Source organism: Schistocerca cancellata, chromosome 1 (assembly GCF_023864275.1).
Source record: "Schistocerca cancellata isolate TAMUIC-IGC-003103 chromosome 1, iqSchCanc2.1, whole genome shotgun sequence".
NCBI lineage: Eukaryota > Metazoa > Arthropoda > Insecta > Orthoptera > Acrididae > Schistocerca > Schistocerca cancellata.
In genome coordinates this window covers 93406071-93429020 of record NC_064626.1, presented here as the reverse complement: position 1 = coordinate 93429020, position 22950 = coordinate 93406071, and the positions used below count along the sequence as shown (strand labels likewise).

Sequence of the window (22950 nt, the reverse complement as noted above, 5' to 3'; positions counted from 1 at the left end):
TTAAATGGACACACTAGCTGCTAACAGGCGTTGATGTACTTCATTGGGGACATGTTGAAAATGTGTGCCCCGACCGGGACTCGAACCCGGGATCTCCTGCTTACATGGCAGACGCTCTATCCATCTGAGCCACCGCGGGCACAGAGGATAGTGCGTCTGCAGGGACTTAACCCTTGCACGCTCCCCGTGAGACCCACATTCCCAACATGTCCACACCACTACATTCGTAGTGCGCCTAATAGATGTTTGACCATCATACTCATTACTCGTGGCAGACTAATCTACCAAGTCCCGTACGAGTTCGGGCATAGCGTGTGTGTTCGCACAAGAAGGTCCATGGCCGGGAAGCCATATTTTAACTATATATGACGGTAGTATCTGTTCCAGAAAGATCAGTTACCGTGGATGACCATGCAGCTTTGCTACAAATGAATGATAATTAAATGGACACACTAGCTGCTAACAGGCGTTGATGTACTTCATTGGGGACATGTTGAAAATGTGTGCCCCGACCGGGACTCGAACCCGGGATCTCCTGCTTACATGGCAGACGCTCTATCCATCTGAGCCACCGCGGGCACAGAGGATAGTGCGTCTGCAGGGACTTAACCCTTGCACGCTCCCCGTGAGACCCACATTCCCAACATGTCCACACCACTACATTCGTAGTGCGCCTAATAGATGTTTGACCATCATACTCATTACTCGTGGCAGACTAATCTACCAAGTCCCGTACGAGTTCGGGCATAGCGTGTGTGTTCGCACAAGAAGGTCCATGGCCGGGAAGCCATATTTTAACTATATATGACGGTAGTATCTGTTCCAGAAAGATCAGTTACCGTGGATGACCATGCAGCTTTGCTACAAATGAATGATAATTAAATGGACACACTAGCTGCTAACAGGCGTTGATGTACTTCATTGGGGACATGTTGAAAATGTGTGCCCCGACCGGGACTCGAACCCGGGATCTCCTGCTTACATGGCAGACGCTCTATCCATCTGAGCCACCGCGGGCACAGAGGATAGTGCGTCTGCAGGGACTTGGTAGATTAGTTTGCCACGAGTAATGAGTATGATGGGCAAACATCTATTAGGCGCACTACGAATGTAGTGGTGTGGACATGTTGGGAATGGGGATGTCACGGGGAGCGTGCAAGGGTTAAGTCCCTGCAGACGCACTATCCTGTGTGCCCGCGGTGGCTCAGATGGATAGAGCGTCTGCCATGTAAGCAGGAGATCCCGGGTTCGAGTCCCGGTCGGGGCACACATTTTCAACATGTCCCCAATGAAGTACATCAACGCCTGTTTGCAGCTAGGGTGTCCATTTAATTATCATTTCATTTCTAGCAAAGCTGCATGGTCATCCACGGTAACTGATCTTTCGGGAACAGATACTACCGTCATATATATATATATATGAAAATTACTGAAAACGCGATCTGACGCGGATTTGATCCGCTGTCCTTCCGAATACGAGTAGACTGTCTCACCTCTGTGCCAGCACGCTCGATATGGAGTAATATACACTCATTCTCAAATATTAAGGATAATGCTGAAACATGGTGAAACAACGCTCTGGTGGGCGGTTTGCGGGCTTAGATCACCTCGGGGTATGGCCATGCGGTGCGTCAGACCTGCAGTCGTCGCATGGTGGCGCTGGCAGCAGTCCACATACGCAGAGGTGTGTTGGTGCATGTCAGAGTACGGTGCACCGAGTAAGTGTGCAGACGTTTTGAGACGTGCTAATGGTGACTGTATGTTGAAAATGGCTCAAAGAACATATATTGATGACGTTATGAGGGGTAGATTACTAGGGCGACTGGGGGTTGGTCAAACACAGCAGGTCGTAGCACGGATCCTGCGTGTGCCACGAAGTGTGATCTCAAGATTATGGCAACGATTCCAGCAGATAGGAAACTTGTCCAGGCGCTACAGTACGGGACGTCCACAGTGCACAACACCACAACAAGACCGATATCTCACCATCAGTGTCCCCAGACGGCCACGGAGTACTGCAGGTAGCCTTGCTCGGGACCTTACCGCAGCCATTGGAACAGTTGTCTCCAGTCACACAATCTACAGACTACTGAAAAGACATGGTTTATTCGCCCCTAGACCTGAAAGGTGTATTCCACTGACCACTGGTCACAGGAGATCCCGTAAACCCTGGTGTCAAAAACACAGTACGTGGTCATTGGAACAGTGGTCCCAGGTTATGTTCACGGATGAGTCCAGGTATAGTCTCAACAGTGATTCTCGCCGGGTTTTCATCTGACGTGAACCAGGAACCAGATACCAACCCCTTAATGTCCTTCAAAGGGACCTGTATGGAGGTCGTGGTGTGGGGTAGGATTATGATTGGTGCACGTACACCCCTGCATGTTATTGACAGAGCAACAGTAATAGATCAGGTGTATCGGGACGTCATTTTGCACCAGTATGTCCGCCTTTTCAGGGGTACAGTGGGTCCCACTTTCCTCCTGATGGATGATGACGCACGGCCCCACCGAGCTGTTATCGTGGAGGAGTACCTTGAAACAGAAGATATCAGGTGAATGGAGTGGCCCGCCTGTTCTCCAGACCTAAATCCCATCGAGCACCTCTGGGATGGTCTCGGTCGATGTATCGCTACACGTCTTCAAACCCCTAGGACACTTCAGGAGCTCCGACAGGCACTGGTGCAAGAATGGGAGGCTATACCCCAGCAGCTGCTCGACCACCTGATCCAAAGTATGCCAACCCTTTGTGCGGTACGTGTAACTGTGCATGGTGATCATATCCCATACTGATGTCGGGGTACATGTGCAGGAAATAGTGGCGTTTGGTAGCAGATGTGTTTCGGGACGGTTTTCTCAAGTTATCACCAATACCGTGGACCTACAGATCTGTGTCGTGTGTGTTCCCTATGTGCCTATGCCATTAGCGCCGGTTTTGTGTAGTGCCACGTTGTGTGCCACCACATTCTGCAATTATCCTTAATTTATGAGCATGAGTGTACATAGCCGATTCTTAAATTCTCACATTACAAAAACCTCACTCCACCAATACCTGAATATTGCACGTCAGTCTTGGTTCATTGACGGAGTACATATGGAAAAACCAAGGAAGAGCAGCGAGTTTCGTTACAGGTTCATTTAATAAGCGCTAAAGCCTCATGGAGATGCGCAGGCAAATCCTGTGGCAGACGCAGTAAGAGAGGCGTCCTGAGTCACGACTGTACGTTCCTAGAGGAGTCAACTAATATATTGCTTCCTCTTCCGTGTACCTCACGAGAAAACCAAAAGTTAAACTTGGGGGGATTCGAGCTTAATGGTTCTTCCCATTAGCCATTCACTACTGCAACAGGAAAAAAGGGAAGTGATGGTAGTACACAAAGTATCCTTCGCCACATACCTTAATTTGGCATGAGGAGTATGGATGCAGATTTAGATGTGGACTGCTCTGGTACTTGGCAAAATGGCGGTTCCTTCCGTTACCTCTGCAGCTGATACACAGTGACGTGGATGGCTTCCTTAGCTAACACTAGACTTCCATGAGCAGAAAATGGCCTTCCTGTCAGCAGGCTTTCATGGTTTCTCCGATTTAATGAAAGCAGTCGGATGATTAATTATATAAGATGATGTACGGTTACCACTTGCACTTCTGCCTCATTGAGCTAATGACCTGTCCCTAATGATTCAACGTCAACGGACGTGTATTTTTTCTGTATCCTTCCTCCAGAAAGTCTTATGAATATGATCGTGACAGTGTTTAGGGTATTCTGTGATAGGTTTAGCTCCCAGCAGATGATTTGTTATTGATATGAATGCAACGTAAATATCTGACAGAATTTTACCTTCAGCTTTTCACTCACTTGTCACAAGAGCCTGGCATTAAGGTGTCATACTCCGTTTGAAGGTTGTATGGAACCACAGTCGTTTAGCACCATTTTCGTAGCCTTTAGTGTCAGTGTCGAAAAGTCGCAATTCCATGCGTCTCCTGCATTTTTCTCGTAATGCCGAGTCCAATCGTGTTAATCCTCCTACCAAAGACAATCAGCAGTATCATCGCACAAAGCCCAGCAGGTATCAGACTTGTAGTAAAACTGCCATCAACGTGAACAATGGTATCAACAAAACAATGACTTAATGCCTCACTAGGGATGGTCCTACTTGATGCTAAATTCCCTCGCCTTTCTCTAACGTTGAACTAACTTAGCCAGCCTGAAGTAACATATAGTTTAATATAGACTTAGCATTTTTCACGATAAAAAACATTCCACGAGGCGAAAAAAGTGCTAAGTAATATGAAAAACTCCTGTGACTGGCTGAAGACTGAAGCCACTTCACAAATAAGAGCTTGACAAGTCACAGCCGAATAGTGTTGGGTGTGAGGGTCTGTGTATAACGAATGGAACAATGGAACAAGGCAGTTCACAAAGAAAGGGACAGATTAAAAATGCTATAATTTATTTCACAATAAATTACAAATAAATATAGTGCTCTGAATCATCACATCATGACACATCAGAATGCCAGGAAGTGAGGCCAGATTACCAGGCGTAGGCGAGACCCAGACCGTTGCTGTAGGTCATGTGGGCGACGGCGGGGGCGGCGGAGTAGGCGACTCCCAGCAGACCGACGGCGGGGGCGGCGGCCTTGACGACGGCGGGTGCGGCGTAGGCGGCGGGTGCGGCGTAGGCGACGGGAGCTGCGGCCTTGACGACGGCGGGGGCGGCGTAGGCCACGGGGGCGGCTACGTGGGCGACGGCGTCGTTGCTGACGCGCACGTCAGACTTGCTGACGCTGGAGTAGGGAGTGTCGATGGTCTTGGAGTAGGTGGACACCTGTCCCAGGTTGCCGTAGCTCCTCAGGATGTTGGAGTGCTGGGAGGTGATGGCCGCGGGGGCCACGGCGTGGGCGCCGTAGGCGGCGTAAGCGGGGGCGGCGTAGGCGGGGGCGGCGTAGGAGACGGCGGCGGGGGCGGCCAGGTAGCCAGCGCGGGCCACGGCCAGCACGGCGGCGAAGACGGCGAGCTGTAAGGGACGGGACAGTCAGTGGTGGCGCCGTACTTGGTGTTTACAATTACTCATGCTGCGTACTGTGACCATCCCACTTTGCATGGGATTAATCAGACCAATTTCTGACGAAGAACAACGGATTGTTTTACGTAAATTTAAAACACTCATCAACAATATTGCTGCCTGCGTACTATTTCTTGGGAAGGAATCATGAAAATAATACTGAGCACTAGTGTGGCATTTTAAATTTTTTAAGATTTTTTTTTCCTTGGTCTACTCTCAATTTTGGCTCCAATCCATGTAAAAAGAATTGCGTAAAATTTCAGACTACTAGGATAACAGGCGGGGATGCTCCTTGGCCTTCAAAATAGGAGAAACCAGAAGAAATGGAACCATTAATTTCGCAATGAATTACACCTGTGAATTTTAAATTCATTCAATACATGATGTGAGACCTTGATTACTTCATTCTTTTGACTAAATAAGTGCACATTTCACAGCATCGGTGGCGAGGCGTCATTAACCCCAAAGAGAGAGAGAGAGAGAGAGAGAGAGAGAGAGAGAGAGGGGACAGACCAAATCGAGCCACAACTTGTTACCACCCTGCTTATCTTTCAGAGTCGAGGTGAAGTAGCAGTCCCATCAGTACAGGATTATTCATGTCTCCAAGGATTCAGAAACTTCTGCACGAAAACTACAATATATACAGAAAACAGACACATTTCAGTGGAAATCTGCAGGCGTCATACGACAGTACGGCGTGATGGCCTCGTTGTCGAGCGCCTACAAAACGCAAGCGACAGTGTCGGCCGGGTGATTTCTTACATATTCCGGCTCGCCAGCCTCCTATTGATGCGCGCTGCAACTACGGCACGATGCGTAATATGCACTGAAACGTTAAGAGTCAGTCTAAGCACTGATACGTGTCATTCAAAATGGCACACTATCTCTGCTATTCTTCTTGAAATGCCACTTCGTGCAATATCTACAAGGGATGCCTGCAGGTTGGAAGGCGAAAAATATTTATTGCATTAAAATATTCATGTTCCGTAATGAATTTGACTGTCATCACAATAAATGAATGTCAGTTGTGTTTTCCGTTACTTTTTCAACAGGAAAAGAAGTGATTCGGAATTCTTTGAATTGTGGTGTTACAGAACAGTGCTGAAAATTGAGCTCGTAACATAAGATGAGCTACAACTGAAGGCGGTCTTGTTAGACCAATCTACTAATCACCATTAAAATACGAATATGTGAGGAAATAATGACTAGAGGAACTCATAGTGTGATAGGTCGTGTGTTACAACATCAGTGAATAATTTCCAAGGTACCAGAGGGAGCTGTAGAGGGTAAAAGTAGATTTAAGAAATGATCGAGGTCATTTGCTTACGAGATGAATAGCCTGGCATAAAACGTGGCCGGCCGCATCAATATGGTCATAAGACCGACACGCCTGAAAAAGTATGTAAAAAATAGACTTCATTATAGTAACGGAAAACCTGAAAGATCACGACAATTGCTGCATCCCGTCTTTATACAACAGACAATGAGCTAGTACCAAATGCAAAAAACAGTGTACCAAAGTAACTTACATGTAAGCCGATATGTCGTCTACCATGAACTGAAACAAACGTAACTGGAGGAAGCAACGGTATAAAACCACTTCTGACCGTTTTTAATAAAACTGTACTAGTAATTAACGCCGAAAACAGGAAAGGAATGAAAAACGCTTGTCAAAAAGTACACCTCCACCGGCAACCACGAAAACATAATGCATTGTTCCAAAGAATTTTGTAAGAGGCTTCGAACAAAACCAATGAAATATATTATGTAGTGTACAATGCCGTTGTGCGACACTATCTGAATCTTTCATACCAAACTTTAATACCAGTAAATAATTTATATAAGCCAATAGATAAGAAAGAAATTATTGCGCCTCAGTTAAATAATGTAATGTAGTGACTGTTGATATATATTGTCGGTGTACTGAAGCCCTAATAGAAGAGAGAGAAAGTCAAAACTTAACAATGACCAAATTACTTGGATTATGGGGAATGATTAAGGGATTAGGAGTGAATAGCGTCTGGAGAAACAAGAGAATTAACCTGCTAATGGGCATGTGTGTGTATGTGGCAGTTGCTGCAAAACAGCTTGCAGTCATCAGGAAATAAAAACATTTCACGTGAACTCTCGATGAATGTCAGAATTAAAAGATAAGTAGGCTTGAGAAATGGTAATATCTACGATGAACAACTAGGTATTAGAGGCTACGTGGCCACACAAGACAGTGACAGTCCAAAATCTAGCTAGGTTCCTAAACTCATGGAACGTGGAAAGTTTATGTAAGGCTTCATAGAACTCATTGGGCAGAAGTCTCGTAAATTGAAGAGCGAGATACTGGAACCGCTCTGTGAATACTGACAGCTTCAGTACACTGAAAGGTGGTCTGTAGATTAGTGCGTTTCACGGCTGCTAGTCAAAAAAATGGTTCAAATGGCTGTGAGCACTATGGGACTTAACTTCTAAGGTCATCAGTCCCCTAGAACTTAGAACTACTTAAACCTAACTAACCTAAGGACATCACACACATCCAAGCCCGAGGCAGGATTCGAACCTGCGACCGTAGCGGCCGCGCGGTTCCAGACTGTAGCGCCTTTAACCGCTTGGCCACCACGGCCGGCGGCTGCTAGTCAACCAACTAACGCGACGCTTGTACATCACACTCCACCTACAAAGTGATAAAGCCGGATAACTTTAAAAAAATCAAACTATAGCACTGAGTTTGGAACCAATTTTGGAAAATTTGAATAGAAAGTGTAGTAGAATCTCTTCTGTAGAGTTATGCTTGACAGAGGCAAAAACCGTCCCTTTTCCCTGCACGGTGTTGATTATTAGTGTGAACTTCGACACTGAGAGAAGTTATAATGGATATTCTTCGATGTTGAGTGAAACAATTGTCAGAGTGAGCTCTAAAAAGAGGCGACTCTTTGCTTGGCTAATTCATTTTTTCGGCATATTGGTCAGATGCAGCCGGTTGGGTGGCACAGTTCGTGGAATGACACCAGACAGGTATCTCACTCGACTGGGTTAGCAATCCGGAGCACTTCTGTTATGATCCCAACGCTAACGTACTCCGTTCGACAGCATTCAGCACCTGCTTTTTGGTTGCTGAGTTTTGAAAACATCTCGTCAAACTAGAAAAGTTGATGCGGTCCTAAACGATACCTACAGGAAGATAACTGGCTCCTTGAGACGTACTAGAGTGGACCTTTATCGATTATTGTCCCACCAAATGTCAGACCATTCTTGAGCTTGAAAGAAAGGAACAAACATATGAATCACCAGCCTTAACCCCTTCAACCCATGCCAAAAAGGCTTAAAGTTAGACGAGGTTTCATATACTCACAATCAGCACAACCAACTGGACCTTCCATAAAATCATTATAATAAGAAGAACATCCACAGGCCGTTTTCATAGAGTAAGCTCTGCCCGAGGGCTCCCAACTAGACTGGCGACACTGGAAAACTTTGGACCGACTTCTTAAGGACGAGGTGCAATCGAAACAACATATGTAGCGGTGGGGACACGTAGACACTGAGGAGAGTGAGTTTGCTGAAACACGAACAACGGATCATTATAGAATGTGTCCGTTAGTAGATGCACCCAGAGAACTTATTCAAGAGGACCTCCTCAATTATACCAAGACAGCTGCAGCTTACACCCAATTCTGCTTGAGATAACCCTGATAATTTTCGTATTTTTGATTTTGCATTTCTTTATTTGATTAGTATCTTTTATACAAATATACCTACTTTGCATATTAAATTATGTACTTCTCTTTTTTCCAGTTGCTATATATTTTGTAATTTTGTACACGAATAATAAATTACACGGTCTTCTTGGATGTTGACTGTCTTCATGGTATTATGTAAACGAGGAAGATGAACGGTGAGAGCCCGTATATTCATTTAAGCAATTCGAGATCTCGGAAAATAAAGGTGGAGAGATATTCAACAGGCGGATCACAATCAAGACAGTCGCCTGGCCTCGATCTATAAAATGCTGTGTGACTTTAGTGAATGGCTCATAGTCTGGCAACCAGGAACGATTCACAGTCACATCTCCTCTTGACGGTCAAATACTGATTGCGCAAACGCTTCTCGCCAACAGGTTCCAAAAAGCTAACTCTCGATTGACAGGTGTTGTACTACCGTGCGTCTAGTGCGTCAACGACATACGTGAAGATTGGTGCACACCACTGACATATAAAGAGAAGAGACAGGAGTTATGCTCCAGATATGAGTATTCTCTAGTAATAAACTCAATTAGCACTCCGTCTTCAGGCCACAAGTGGCTCATCGGGACCGTCCGACCGCCGTGTCATCCTCAGTTGAAGACGCGGATAGGAAGGGCGTGAGGTCAGTACACCGCTCTCCCGGTCGTTATGATGGTTTTCTGTGAGTGGGGCCGCTACTATACGGTCGAGTAGCTCCTCAATTGGCATCACGAGGCTGAGTGCGCCCCGAAAAATGGCAACAGCGCATGGCGACCCTGATGATCCTAGTAATAAATTCAGAATATAAAATTGAATACTTTTCAGGGAACGTTGGAAGCATAAGACTACCACTGTCTTCACAAAAGAAGACAATGGTGTCACTGCATTCCTCCGCGCACATCCCCAGTAAATTGTCGTACAGGTCCATCCTTTCTGTATTCTGAGCCATGTCTAGGGGGAAAGTAATGTGGTATACCTCATTTCTGTCGATATTTACGGGACGAAGCATATAGAATTTTTTTAAAAAGTAGAATCGGACGAAAATGAAACTATCGAAACGCACTCAGTCGCGGCTTGCATCACCAGGTTTTAATGAGGTAAAGATTTGAAAGTCTAGTCTTCAGGAAAATTATTCGGGTTCTATCTAAACTGGAAGAACGGAAAACGAATTGGTTGTAACTGCATCTAAGGAACCGTCTCGGGATTTGTCTGATTTGATTTTGGGGAAGTCAGGATAGCGATATGAATGGAAGCGAGTGATTTCACATGTGTGAGTCTTTGTTCGATATCTGTTACGGGTAATATCCTAAGGAGATTCCCTGAGAGCTTGAAACGTCATACATCTACATCTACATCTACATTTATACTCCGCAAACCACCCAACGGAGTGTGGCGGAGGGCACTTTACGTGCCACTGTCATTACCTCCCTTTTCTGTTCCAGTCGCGTATGGTTCGCGGGAAGAACGACTGTCTGAAAGCCTCCGTGCGCGCTCGAATCTCTCTAATTTTACATTCGTGATCTCCTCGGGAGGTATAAGTAGGGGAAGCAATATATTCGATACCTCATCCAGAAACGCACCCTCTCGAAACCTGGACAGCAAGCTACACCGCGATGCAGAGCGCCTCTCTTGCAGAGTCTGCCACTTGAGTTTGTTAAACATCTCCGTAATGCTAACACGCTTACCAAATAACCCTGTGACGAAACGCGCCGCTCTTCTTTGGATCTTCTCTATCTCCTCTGTCAACCCGACCTGGTACGGATCCCACACTGATGAGCAATACTCAAGTATAGGTCGAACGAGTGCTTTGTAAGCCACCTCCTTTGTTGATGGACTACATTTTCTAAGGACTCTCCCAATGAATCTCAACGTGGTACCCGCCTTACCAACAATTGATTTTATATGATCATTCCACTTCAAATCGTTCCGCACGCATACTCCCAGATATTTTACAGAAGTAACTGCTACCAGTATTTGTTCCGCTATCATATAATCATACAATAAAGGATCCTTCTTTCTATGTATTCGCAATACATTACATTTGTCTATGTTAAGGGTCAGTTGCTACTCCCTGCACCAAGTGCCTATCCGCTGCAGATATTCCTGCATTTCGCTACAATTTTCTAATGCTGCAACTTCTCTGTATACTACAGCATCATCCACGGAAAGTCGCATGGAGCTTCCGACACTATCTACTGCGTCATTTATATATATTGTGAAAAGCAATGGTCCCATAACACTCCCTTGTGGCACGCCAGAGGTTACTTTAACGTCTGTAGACGTCTCTCCGTTGATAACAACATGCTGTGTTCTGTTTGCTAAAAACTCTTCAATCCAACCACACAGCTGGTCTGATATTCCGTATGCTCTTACTTTGCTTATCAGGCGACAGTGCGGAACTGTATCGAATGCCTTCCGGAAGTCAAGGAAAATAGCATCTACCTGGGAGCCTGGATCTAATATTTTCTGGGTCTCATGAACAAATAAAGCGAGTTGGGTCTCACACGATCGCTGTTTCCGGAATCCATATTGATTCCTACAGAGTAGATTCTGGGTTTCCAAAAACGACATGATGCGCCAGCAACAAAAATGGTTCAAATGGCTCTGAGCACTATGCGACTTAACTTCTGAGGTCATCAGTCGCCTAGAACTTAGAACTAATTAAACCTAACTAACCTAAGGACATCACACACATCCATGCCAGAGGCAGGATTCGACCCTGCGACCGTAGCGGTCGCTCGGTTCCAGACTGTAGCGCTAGAACCGCACGGCCACTCCGGCCGGCAGCAAAAAACATGTTCTAAAATTCTACAACAGATCGACGTCAGAGATATAGGTCTATAGTTTTGCGCATCTGCTCGACGACCCTTCTTCAAGACTGGGACTACCTGTGCTCTTTTCCAATCATTTGGAACCTTCTGTTCCTCTAGGTATTGTACCACTCCAAAATGACAAGTGGAACAACATTCGGCTGGTTATCGGACTTCACTCAAATACTTGACACAGAAGCTGGGTTTTTCACTCAAGCGACGGCTTGTCTTCAGTGGGTGACAAGCTGTTGCTGTAGATACGCTGGTCCAGAAACATTGAGACGTGACGAAAGAAGCACAAAGCACAACTGCTAGCTGCACGATCTGCGAGACATAGAGGTAGCCCAGGTTTGCATCCAAAGTAGGCAGCAGGGCCTAGTATGGTGCAGCGAGACCCAGTGGTGGTGCTACGGTAGCGGCAGGTCCGGCGCTCTTACCTTGTACATGGTGTGAGTGGTGGTCAGAGCCAATCTGGAGAGGAGCGCGCCCGCCATGCGTTTATATACGTCTGGCCGCGCCTGGCTGTTTCGTCACCTGCCGTGCGCAAGGTCCGGCCGTGGCTCACCTCGTGGGCACGCAGGCGCCTCCGCCGCGCCCCACCTCCCAACACCGCCCCGAGCACTTGCTGCCCCTAAACTAGACCTTCCATACCATAACACGATACTGCCTCCCAAACTACGGTCGAACCTCTAGTATTGTCCTTATTTCGACTTCCTCTATTCTCTTATTTCATGTGGCCTTCCAGTGGGAACTATAATAGTGCATTTGTCATATAGCATTTGTAAGTAGGCTGTTTAGGTTTTCTTAATGCTCTGTATGAAAATCACTGGCTGTGCTGTGTGCAGTCTGTGGTTAGTTTGCATTGTTGTCTGCCATTGTAGCGTTGGGCAGCGGCAGCTGGATGTGAACAGCGCGTAGCGTTGCGCAGTTGGAGGTGAGCCGCCAGCAGTGGTGGATGTGGGGAGAGAGATGGCGGAGGTTTGAAAGTTTGTAAAAATGGATGTCATGAGCTGCTGTATATATTATGACTTTTGATGACTATTAAGGTAAATACATTGTTTGTTCTCTACTAAAATCTTTCATTTGCTACCTATGCCTACTAGTAGTTAGTGCCTTCCGTAGTTTGAATCTTTTATTTAGCTGGCAGTAGTGGCACTCGCCGTATTGCAGTAGTTCGAGTAACGAAGGTTTTTGTGAGGTAAGTGATTTGTGAAAGGTATAGGTTAATGTTAGTCAGGGCCATTCCTTTGTAGGGATTTCTAAAAGTCAGATTGCGTTGCGCTAAAAAAAAAAAAAATTGTGTTAGTTTAAGCACAGTCCTGTGTAATTTTTCCTAAGGGGACGTTTCACATTTCACAATAAATGGTAAATAAAAACCACTAATGTCATCTTCATCATCATCATAATCACCATCAACGTCAGTTTAGTCGTCATATTGTCGTCATGGTCATCGCCATCATGATCGTTATCATAGTCACGATCACTGCCATCACGATCATCGCCATAATCGTCAAGGTCATCATTTACAAGAATCAGCATCTTTAGTCGACAGAAATCCGCTATCGCAAGACTGTTCCAACTTTACAATCTGCACCGAAACGAATTCTTAATCCTCCTATATACCATACACTACTGGCCATTAAAAATGCTACACCAAGAAGAAATGCAGATGATAAACGGGTATTCATTGGACAAATATATTACACTAGATCTGACATCTGATTACATTTTCACGCAATTTGGGTGCATGGATCCTGAGAAACGACTACCCAGAACAACCACCTCTGGCCGTAATAACGGCCTTGATACGCCTGGGCATTGATTCAAACAGAGCTTGGATGGCGTGTACAGGTACAGCAGCCCAGGCAGCTTCAACACGATACCACAGTTCATCAAGAGCAGTGACTGGCGTATTGTGACGAGCCAGTTGCTCGGCCACCATTCACCGGACGTTTTCAATTGGTGAGAGATCTGGAGAATGTGCTGGCCAGGGCGACTGTCGAACATTTTCTGTATCCAGAAAGGCCCGTACAGGACCTGCAACATGCGGTCGTTCATTATCCTGCTGAAATGAAGGGCTTTGCAGAGATCGAATGTAGAGCCATGTGTCGTAACAATCTGAAATGTAACGTCCACTGTTCAAAGTGCGTCAATGCGAACAAGAGGTGACCAATGACACCCCATACCATCACGCCGGGTGATACGCCAGTATGGCGATGACGAATGCACGCTTCCAATGTGCGTTCACCGCGATGTCGGCAAACACGGATGCGACCAGGTTCGTCTTTGGGTACACCATCGCAGGCGCTCCTGTCTTTGATGCAGCGTCAAGGGTAACCGCAGCCATGGTCTTCGAGCTCAAAGTCCATCCTACTGCAAACGACGTCGTCGTCGTCGAACTGTTCGTGCAGATAGTTGTTGTCTCGCAAACGTCCCCGTCTGTTGACTCAGGGATCGAGACGTGGTTGCACGATCCGTTACAGCCATGCGGATAAGATGCCTGTCATCCCGACTGCTAGTGATACGAGGCCGTTGGGATCCAGCACGGCGTTCCGTATTACCCTCCTGAACCCACCGATTCCATATTCTGGTAACAGTCATTGGATGTCGACCAACGCGAGCAGCAATGTGGCGATACGATAAACCGCAATCGCGATAGGCTACAATCCGACCTTAAAGTCGGAAACGTGACGGTACGCATTTCTCCTCCTTACACGAGGCATCACAACAACGTTTCACCAGGCAATGGCGGTCAACTGGTGTTTGTGTATGAGAAATCGGTTGGAAACTTTCTAATGTCAGCACGTTGTAGGTGTCGCCACCGGCGCCAGCCTAATGTGAATGCTCTGAAAAGCTAATTATTTGCATATCACATCATCTTCTTCCTGTCGGTTAAATTTCGCGTCTGTAGCACGTCATGTTCGTGGTGTAGCAGTTTTAATGGCCAGTAGTGTACTTTCTAATCACACCTATCCAACTTACACTAAGCCATCGTCTCGGTATTTTCGCATATTCTGAGATCACCATAGTACTTGCTGTTCCCATTTACTATCTGTTCAACTCGGAATGCTTTTCCTATTCTCGTCTAAATGATGGCATTTATTTTTTGTGTGTTGCACCCTTTTTCTGTAATTACGGAAATTTGTCCAAAAAATAGGGTTTTCCAAATATAAAATATGTCCCAAGGTACTACATGGTGAACCATCTAGCAACAGGTATTCTATTGAACTTCATGAATCTTACAATTGAGAAAATCTTGTCAGTATTGTGTTTCGGAATGAAATTTTCGCTCTGTAGCTGAATGTGCGCTGATATTACACTCCCTGGCCGAGACTCGAAATCGAGACCTTTGCTTTTTTTTCAGGACTGCCTGCCTTGCAAGTTTCGCAGGAGAGCTTCTGTTAGTTTTGGACGCTAGGATATTAGGTACTGGCGAAAATAATGCCGTGAGGACGGGTTGTGAGTTGTGGTTGGGTAGCTCAGTTGACGGAACATTTGACCTCAATAGACCAAGGTCCCAGTCTCGAGTCTCAGGCGGGCACACAGTTTTAACCTGCCAGGAAGATTCAGTACTATATTTTGTTACGGCGGGACAACAATCCCCGGCACGGCGATGCAGAACGGAACAGAGAGCGCTGTGAGACGACGTCGGCCAATAGTACGCCGATTGGGGCGGCACCAAGAAGGGAGAGGCCTCTACTCGAAGACAATATAAGCGCCGCACGCGTAGCCACGGCGGCAGCGGAAGACAAGACGTCATACAAACACTTCGGCAGTGACATATGATCTGCATTGTTTTGCTTGTAATGAATTTGTATAAACTGAAGGACATTGATTATTTCCATGTCGCCATTTGCTTGCGGCAGACCTTTGTGAATACGCAATGTGAAGTGTTGTCAATTCACTTTACTGTAATAAACTCCATTAATACGATTTGCTTGAATGGTTGTCTAGCAACCCCAGAAAAATGCTTCCTAGCCACTCTATATTAGATGAGTGGGCAGATACAACATATACAGGGTGTTACAAAAAGGTACGGCCAAACTTTCAGGAAACGTTCCTCACACACAAATAAAGAAAAGATGTTATGAGGACATGTGTCCGGAAACGCTTAATTTCCATGTTAGAGCTCATTTTAGTTTCGTCGTCCACCTACGCTCAATGGAGCACGTTATCATGATTTCATACGGGATACTCTACCTGTGCTGCTAGAACATGTGCCTTCACAAGTATGACACAACATGTGGTTCATGCACGATGGAGCGCCTGCACATTTCAGTCGAAGTGTTCGTACGCTTCTCAACAACAGATTCGGTGACCGGTGGATTGGTAGAGGAGGACCAATTCCATGGACTCCACGCTCTCCTGACCTCAACCCTCTTGACTTTCATTTATGGGGGCATTTGAAAGCTCTTGTCTACGCAACCCCGGTACCAAATGTAGAGAATCTTCGTGCTCGTATTGTGGACGGCTGTGATACAATACGCCATTCTCCAGGGTTGTATCAGCGCATCAGGGATTCCATGCGACGGAGGGTGGATGCATGTATCCTCGCTAACGGAGGACATTATGAACATTTCCTGTAACAAAGCGTTACAAGTCACGCTGGTACGTTCTGTTGCTGTGTGTTTCCATTCCATGATTAATGTGACTTGAAGAGAAGTAATAAAATGAGCTCTAACATGGAAAGTAAGCGTTTCCGGACACATGTCCTCATAACATATTTTCTGTCTTTGTGTTTGAGGAATGTTTCCTGAAAGTTTGGCCGTACCTTTTTGTAACACCCTGTATAAAGGCGCATCTGTTACATTATTACTCTACTACACGACAGTGGCTAGTAAGTGACTCAAATTAAGTAGAAGTATTATCAAAAACCATTTACAAGTTAAATATTAATACCTTTTGAAATACAAGTTATTGAAAACTAACACAAGTTTCTATTTTCGTTACAGATAAAATTGTTAAGGCGTTAAAGAAAGTCAATTTATTTCAGATACCACTTTTTCGACTGTAGAAAAACTTCTGTTTCGAAATGTGAGATAGTGCAAAAACCGATTAAGTCTGATTTAACCTTCCACACGTGACATAAGTAGTTTTGAAAATAAAACAACCTCTGGAGATACATTCAGGGTACAATCAAGTATATATTATAAATACATAACATAGTTCGCACAGTCACCTATCAGAAATTCTTTCTTTCTTTCTCTCATTTAGGCCTTTATCCCACAGTTGCGCAGGGTCGGCATGGCTAGAATCGCATTTGGCGAAGTTAATGTTAAGGGATGGTCAGATGCCCTTTCTGCCGCCACCCCATATCCCCCAGGACGGAATTAGTGTACCCTAGCTGACGGCATATAATAGTTTGAACGTTTTCAGATGTCTGCGAGTCGTGTAACTGAGGTGGAACGTAGGGACCAGCCTGGTATTCAACTAGTGGAATGTGGAAAACCGCCTAAAATCAACATCCAGGCTGGCTGGCACACCAGCCCTCGTCGTTAATCCGCCGGGGGGATTCGATCGGGGGCCAGCGTACCTACCTGAGTCCAGGAAGCAGCGCATTAGCGCTCTCGACTAACCTGTGGGTCAGTCACCTATCAGAAATAATTCCTAAAAAACAAGAACACTATTGTTACTGCAAAAAACATTAATTCTATACGTTCATTGTCCAAAAATATGTAAGGTTATAAGCGACAAGGATCCTATTCTTCTTTTTCTTTTGTTTAATGGAATAAAACAAAGAATAGCAACACATAACTAAAGTAAAATTCTAAGAAATGATAAAAGTATACAAAAAAAGTAAAATGATAAATATTCGTATTGGAAAAACTATGATAATTACCAGGCGAACGTCGTGAGGCGAAGGTGTCAGAACTAAACGATATGAACCATCAGAATATCGTCAGTGCAAATACGTATAAGAAATTGTGACCCAACTACAGATGAAAGAGAGGCAGGTAGGGTACTGAACATGTAGATATCCCGTGACCACTAGGTGAACCTACAGATAAGAAAAGTCGTAAAGACAATGCGATGCACTAATCTAAAAGTAATAGTTACAGGCTCGGAAAGCATCAACAAGATATCCATATTCACTAGTTACCGGATGAGCGCCAATGAACCAAGAAGGTCAATCAGTGTGGACGAAAATACGAAATAACGATATATAGGAAAGATTTGGCAATGTGTATTAAGCAGCTGGATCGGCTTGGAGGCAGAAAAACTGTAATACAGTAGGCCGTCATGTTGTGTATGGAATGAAGACATCATAAACGAAGCATCATAAACAAAGCAGAACCAGCACATTATAAAAAGGGAGGAGTGTCCTTACAGGTAACGGTACTCTACACTAACGAATACTCTTAAAAGATGAATGGATCCACTAACTATTATGACAATCACACTCTACACCACACTGACTGTTCTACACAACCGAAAATTCTTAAAAGATGGTATAAATGAGGAATGGACCTAATAACTATTATGACGAATAATGACAACCAAACTCACTAGTTACTGGAAGAATGCAAGTAAAGAGAGAACAGCATAAAAAGACCTAGAACGAGAAAGTATAAAAAGGTGAAACAAATTTGTATGAAAGAATCACTGCTTGTGAAAATTAGGTGAATCTATACACAGAAATAAAAGAGGTGGAGAAATGTATTAAAGTAGCCTGAAAGCAATACTAGTGGTCTGCTAAGTCGTTTTCGTAAAACATCAAGGAAGATAACGATATGAAATGTGAATAAGGAGAAAACATGCAATAACAGATGGTATATGGAAAATGTGCCTTACATAACAGAATCACCACAAAAACGCAAAAAATTATCGTCGTCTAGTAAAAAGAAAGAAGGCAAAATACATACGATAAGCAAAACGAGAGCATTGTACGGTAAAAAGTGAGGAGTCATCATCCGACACTGACAATGTGCGGAATTAACCAGCTGAAGATGCCACCACTAGAGCATGGTGCACATCATTACAAAACAGAACAGTACACTGGGGATAAATCGGCTGGCGTAACACTATTTTAAATAGGCTGGCCTTGTATTCGGCAAGACGGAGGCCCCAACTTTCATCCAGCCATCCTGATTTATGTTTTCCGCGTCTTTTCTAAAATACTTCAGCCAAATGCCATGAGGGTTTCTGCTACAAGGTCACGGCCTTCTACCTGTCCCTTCTTTGACAAACTAGACCTGTAGCTGAGTAAATTCCTGTATATACGAATTACGTTGTTTTCGTTGTTGTTAAGTTGAAATGCCATGACATGTCCAATCCACTACTGCTACTATTACTAGTAGTAGCAGTAGTAATAGTAGTGGTATTACAACTACTACTAAAACTACTGTGAACTGCTCGTGATGTTGTCTGCGCGCCGTGCTACGAAATGTCACACATCTTCTGTCGGATAACCCGTATTCCCTTTAACAAGTAGGAAAATGCATTTTTACTGGTCTTCATCTTCCTCGGTCCACCGTCTGTGTTACTATTGACGTTACATCAGCAACATGACGATAAGTGGCAGCAAAGGGTGGGTGACCTTGCCGTCTTATGAATGGAAACGAGTATTGATACAGCCGCACTTTCATTGCCAGTCGCTCGGCCGTCTACGAGTTCTGGGTTGGTAAGGCGGAGAGAAGCTCGAAATGCAAGATGCTTGTAATAGTTTCCACAACGAAACTTTGTCTCGAAATCTGTCAGAAAATCCAAAGAGATGGCCGTATGTAAGGTATGCTAGCGGTGAGACACACAATGCCTTCACTGCGCGATGATATGGAAACACTAAAGATGAAAGCGCTACTAAAGCAGAGTTACTAAACACCGCCTTTCGAAATTTCTTCACCAGATGCTACGATTCCAGAATTCTAATCAAGAACAGCTGCCAACATCAGTAACGTAGAAGTAGATATCCTCGGTGTGGTGAAGCAACTTAAGTTCCTTTCAGAGTATGCTGATGCAATAGCTCCACACTTAACAATCATATACAACCACTCGCTCGACGAAAGATCCATACCCAAAGACTCCGATACTCGCACAGGTGACACCAATAATCGAGAAAGGCAGTAGTACTAATCCACTAAATCACAGGCTAGTACCATTAACGCCGATATGCAGCTCGATTTTGGAACATGCATTATGTTTGAACATTATGAACTACCCCGAAGACAACGATCTATTGACATACAGTGAATAAAGATTTAGAGAACATCGTTCTTGTGACACACAACTAGTACTTTACTTACACGAAGGGATTTCAAATTGATTCCGTATTTCTAGATTTCCAGAAGACTTTTGTCACTGGACCTCACAAGAGGCTCGTAATCAAATTGTGTGCTTGTGGAATATTGTTTCAGTTATGCCACTGCATTTGTGACTTTCTGTCAGTTCACAGTCCGTAGTAACTGACGGAAAGCCATCGAGTAAAACAGAAGTGGTTACTGGCCCTCTGCTGTTCGTTATCTACACTCCTGGAAATTGAAATAAGAACACCGTGAAATCATTGTCCCAGGAAGGGGAAACTTTATTGACACATTCCTGGGGTCAGATACATCACATGATCACACTGACAGAACCACAGGCACATAGACACAGGCAACAGAGCATGCACAATGTCGGCACTAGTACAGTGTATATCCACCTTTCGCAGCAATGCAGGCTGCTATTCTCTCATGGAGACGATCGTAGAGGTGCTGGATGTAGTCCTGTGGAACGGCTTGCCATGCCATTTCCACCTGGCGCCTCAGTTGGACCAGCGTTCGTGCTGGACGTGCAGACCGCGTGAGACGACGCTTCATCCAGTCCCAAACATGCTCAATGGGGGACAGATCCGGAGATCTTGCTGGCCAGGGTAGTTGACTTACACCTTCTAGAGCATGTTGGGTGGCACGGGATACATGCGGACGTGCATTGCCGGTCTAGGAATGGTAGAACGATGGGTTCGATGACGGTTTGGATGTACCGTGCACTATTCAGTGTCCCCTCGACGATCACCAGTGGTGTACGGCCAGTGTAGGAGATCGCTCCCCACACCATGATGCCGGGTGTTGGCCCTGTGTGCCTCGGTCGTATGCAGTCCTGATTGTGGCGCTCACCTGCACGGCGCCAAACACGCATACGACCATCATTGGCACCAAGGCAGAAGCGACCTCATCGCTGAAGACGACACGTCTCCATTCGTCCCTCCATTCACGCCTGTCGCGACACCACTGGAGGCGGGCTGCACGATGTTGGGGCGTGAGCGGAAGACGGCCTAACGGTGTGCGGGACCGTAGCCCAGCTTCATGGAGACGGTTGCGAATGGTCCTCGCCGATACCCCAGGAGCAACAGTGTCCCTAATTTGCTGGGAAGTGGCGGTGCGGTCCCCTACGGCACTGCGTAGGATCCTACGGTCTTGGCGTGCATCCGTGCGTCGCTGCGGTCCGGTCCCAGGTCGACGGGCACGTGCACCTTCCGCCGACCACTGGTGACAACATCGATGTACTGTGGAGACCTCACGCCCCACGTGTTGAGCAATTCGGCGGTACGTCCACCCGGCCTCCCGCATGCCCACTGTACGCTCTCGCTCAAAGTCCGTCAACTGCACATACGGTTCACGTCCACGCTGTCGCGGCATGCTACCAGTGTTAAAGACTGCGATGGAGCTCCGTATGCCACGGCAAACTGGCTGACACTGACGGCGGCGGTGCACAAATGCTGCGCAGCTAGCGCCATTCGACGGCCAACACCCCGGTTCCTGGTGTGTCTGCTGTGCCGTGCCTGTGATCATTGCTTGTATAGCCCTCTCGCAGTGTCCGGAGCAAGTATTGTGGGTCTGACACACCGGTGTCAATGTGTTCTTTTTTCCATTTCCAGGAGTGTATATGAGTGATTTAGGAGACAATCTGAGCAGCTGCCTTGGGTTGTTTGCAGATGATGCTGTCGTTTATCATCTAGTAAAGTCATCAAAAGATCATAACAAATTGCAGAACGATTTAGAAAAGATACCTGTACGGTGCGAAAATAGGAAATTGAGGTCGTCCACGTGAGTACTAAAAGGAATCCGTTAAACTTCGGTTACATGACAAATCAGTCAAATCTAAAGGCCGTAAATTCATCTACATACCCAGGAAATACAATTACGAACGACTTAAATCGGAAAGACCACATACAAAATGATACAAAATGTCGTCGGGGAAGCGAACGTAAGACTGCGTTTCATTGGCAGAACGTTTAGAAGATGCGATATATCATCTAAAGAGACCGCCTACGCTACGCTTGTCCGTTCTATTTTGGAGTACTGCTGCACGGCGTGGGATCCTTACCAGATAGGATTAACGGCGTACATCGAGAAAGAACAAAGAACAGCAGAACGTTTTGTATTGTCGAGAAACAGGGGAGAGAGTGTCACGAAGGATGATACAGGATTTGGGGTGGTCATCATTAAGACAAAGGCGTTTCTCGTTGAGGCGGAATCTTCCCACGAAATTTGAATCACCAACTTTCCCCTCCACATGGGGAAATATTTTGTTGGCGCCGTCCTAAACAGGAAGAAACGATTATTGTAATAAAATTAGGGAAAACAGAGCTCGCACGGAAAGATATAGGCGTTCGTTTTTTCAGCGCGCTGTTGGAGAGTGGAATAATAGGGAATTATTGTGAAGGTGATCTCATGAACCCTCCGCCAGGTACTTAAGTGTGATTTGCAGAGCATCCATGTAGAAGCAGATGTATATGCAGTACTACCAGTACAAACGTGACAAACGGACTAATCACAAACTTGCGCCGGCCGCGGTGGTCTGGCGGTTCTAGGCGCGCAGTCCGGAACCGCGCGACTGCTACGGTCGCAGGTTCGAATCCTGCCTCGGGCATGGATGTTTGTGATGTCCTTAGGTTAGTTAGGTTTAAGTAGTTCTAAGTTCTAGGGGACTGATGACCACAGATGTTAAGTCCGATAGTGCTCAGAGCCAGCCACGAACTTGCCCAAATGACAATTTCAAACGTGTCTGCACAGATAGACATCGACGTCGAGGATGCAATCAGCGCACTGGAGAAACATTGTTACTCGATTATCGAACTAAATAAATCAAAATTGTTGGACATAAACGTCAGCTGTGGCATTCTACCTCGAAACGCAGTGAAAGTAAACTAAAATTGATAAGCTGTGAATGGTGGATTTTCTGGCTGACTCTTCATTCAACTTACGAGGAAAACTGGAAGCTGCTAGTGCCGACCGCGGAATCTGCAGCTTTTTGCCATCTCTCTTCCTCTAGACCTGTTACAAGCCTGTGCCCGAGGGAAAACGCGCCGCGCATCACAGCGTCACCGCCTGTAAAAGGGTTCCGTTGATGGTTAAAATGGCTCCGAGCACTATGGGACTTAACATCT

At 45.6% G+C, this 22950-nt stretch overlaps 1 protein-coding gene and 4 non-coding genes across 5 annotated transcripts; 1 reads left to right on the top strand and 4 right to left on the bottom strand.

Annotated features, from left to right (window-relative positions):
• Nucleotides 1–65: 65 nt before the first annotated feature.
• On the bottom strand, nt 66–140 carry Trnat-ugu (transfer RNA threonine (anticodon UGU)). Its single transcript has one exon. It is a non-coding gene; the product is annotated as a tRNA-Thr (tRNA).
• Nucleotides 141–504: 364 nt separating this feature from the next.
• Trnat-ugu (transfer RNA threonine (anticodon UGU)) lies at nt 505–579 on the bottom strand. Its single transcript has one exon. It is a non-coding gene; the product is annotated as a tRNA-Thr (tRNA).
• A 364-nt stretch (nt 580–943) lies between these two features.
• Nucleotides 944–1018, bottom strand: Trnat-ugu (transfer RNA threonine (anticodon UGU)). Its single transcript has one exon. It is a non-coding gene; the product is annotated as a tRNA-Thr (tRNA).
• Nucleotides 1019–1192: 174 nt separating this feature from the next.
• On the top strand, nt 1193–1267 carry Trnat-ugu (transfer RNA threonine (anticodon UGU)). Its single transcript has one exon. It is a non-coding gene; the product is annotated as a tRNA-Thr (tRNA).
• A 3222-nt stretch (nt 1268–4489) lies between these two features.
• On the bottom strand, nt 4490–12048 carry LOC126166169 (cuticle protein 67-like). The gene is made up of 2 exons (XM_049920381.1): nt 12026–12048; nt 4490–5017 (listed from the first exon to the last, which is right to left on the bottom strand). The coding sequence occupies exons 1-2, from the start codon at nt 12032–12034 to the stop codon at nt 4535–4537; spliced, it is 492 nt and encodes a 163-aa protein (XP_049776338.1). The 5' UTR covers nt 12035–12048; the 3' UTR covers nt 4490–4534.
• Between the last annotated feature and the right edge of the window lie 10902 nt (nt 12049–22950).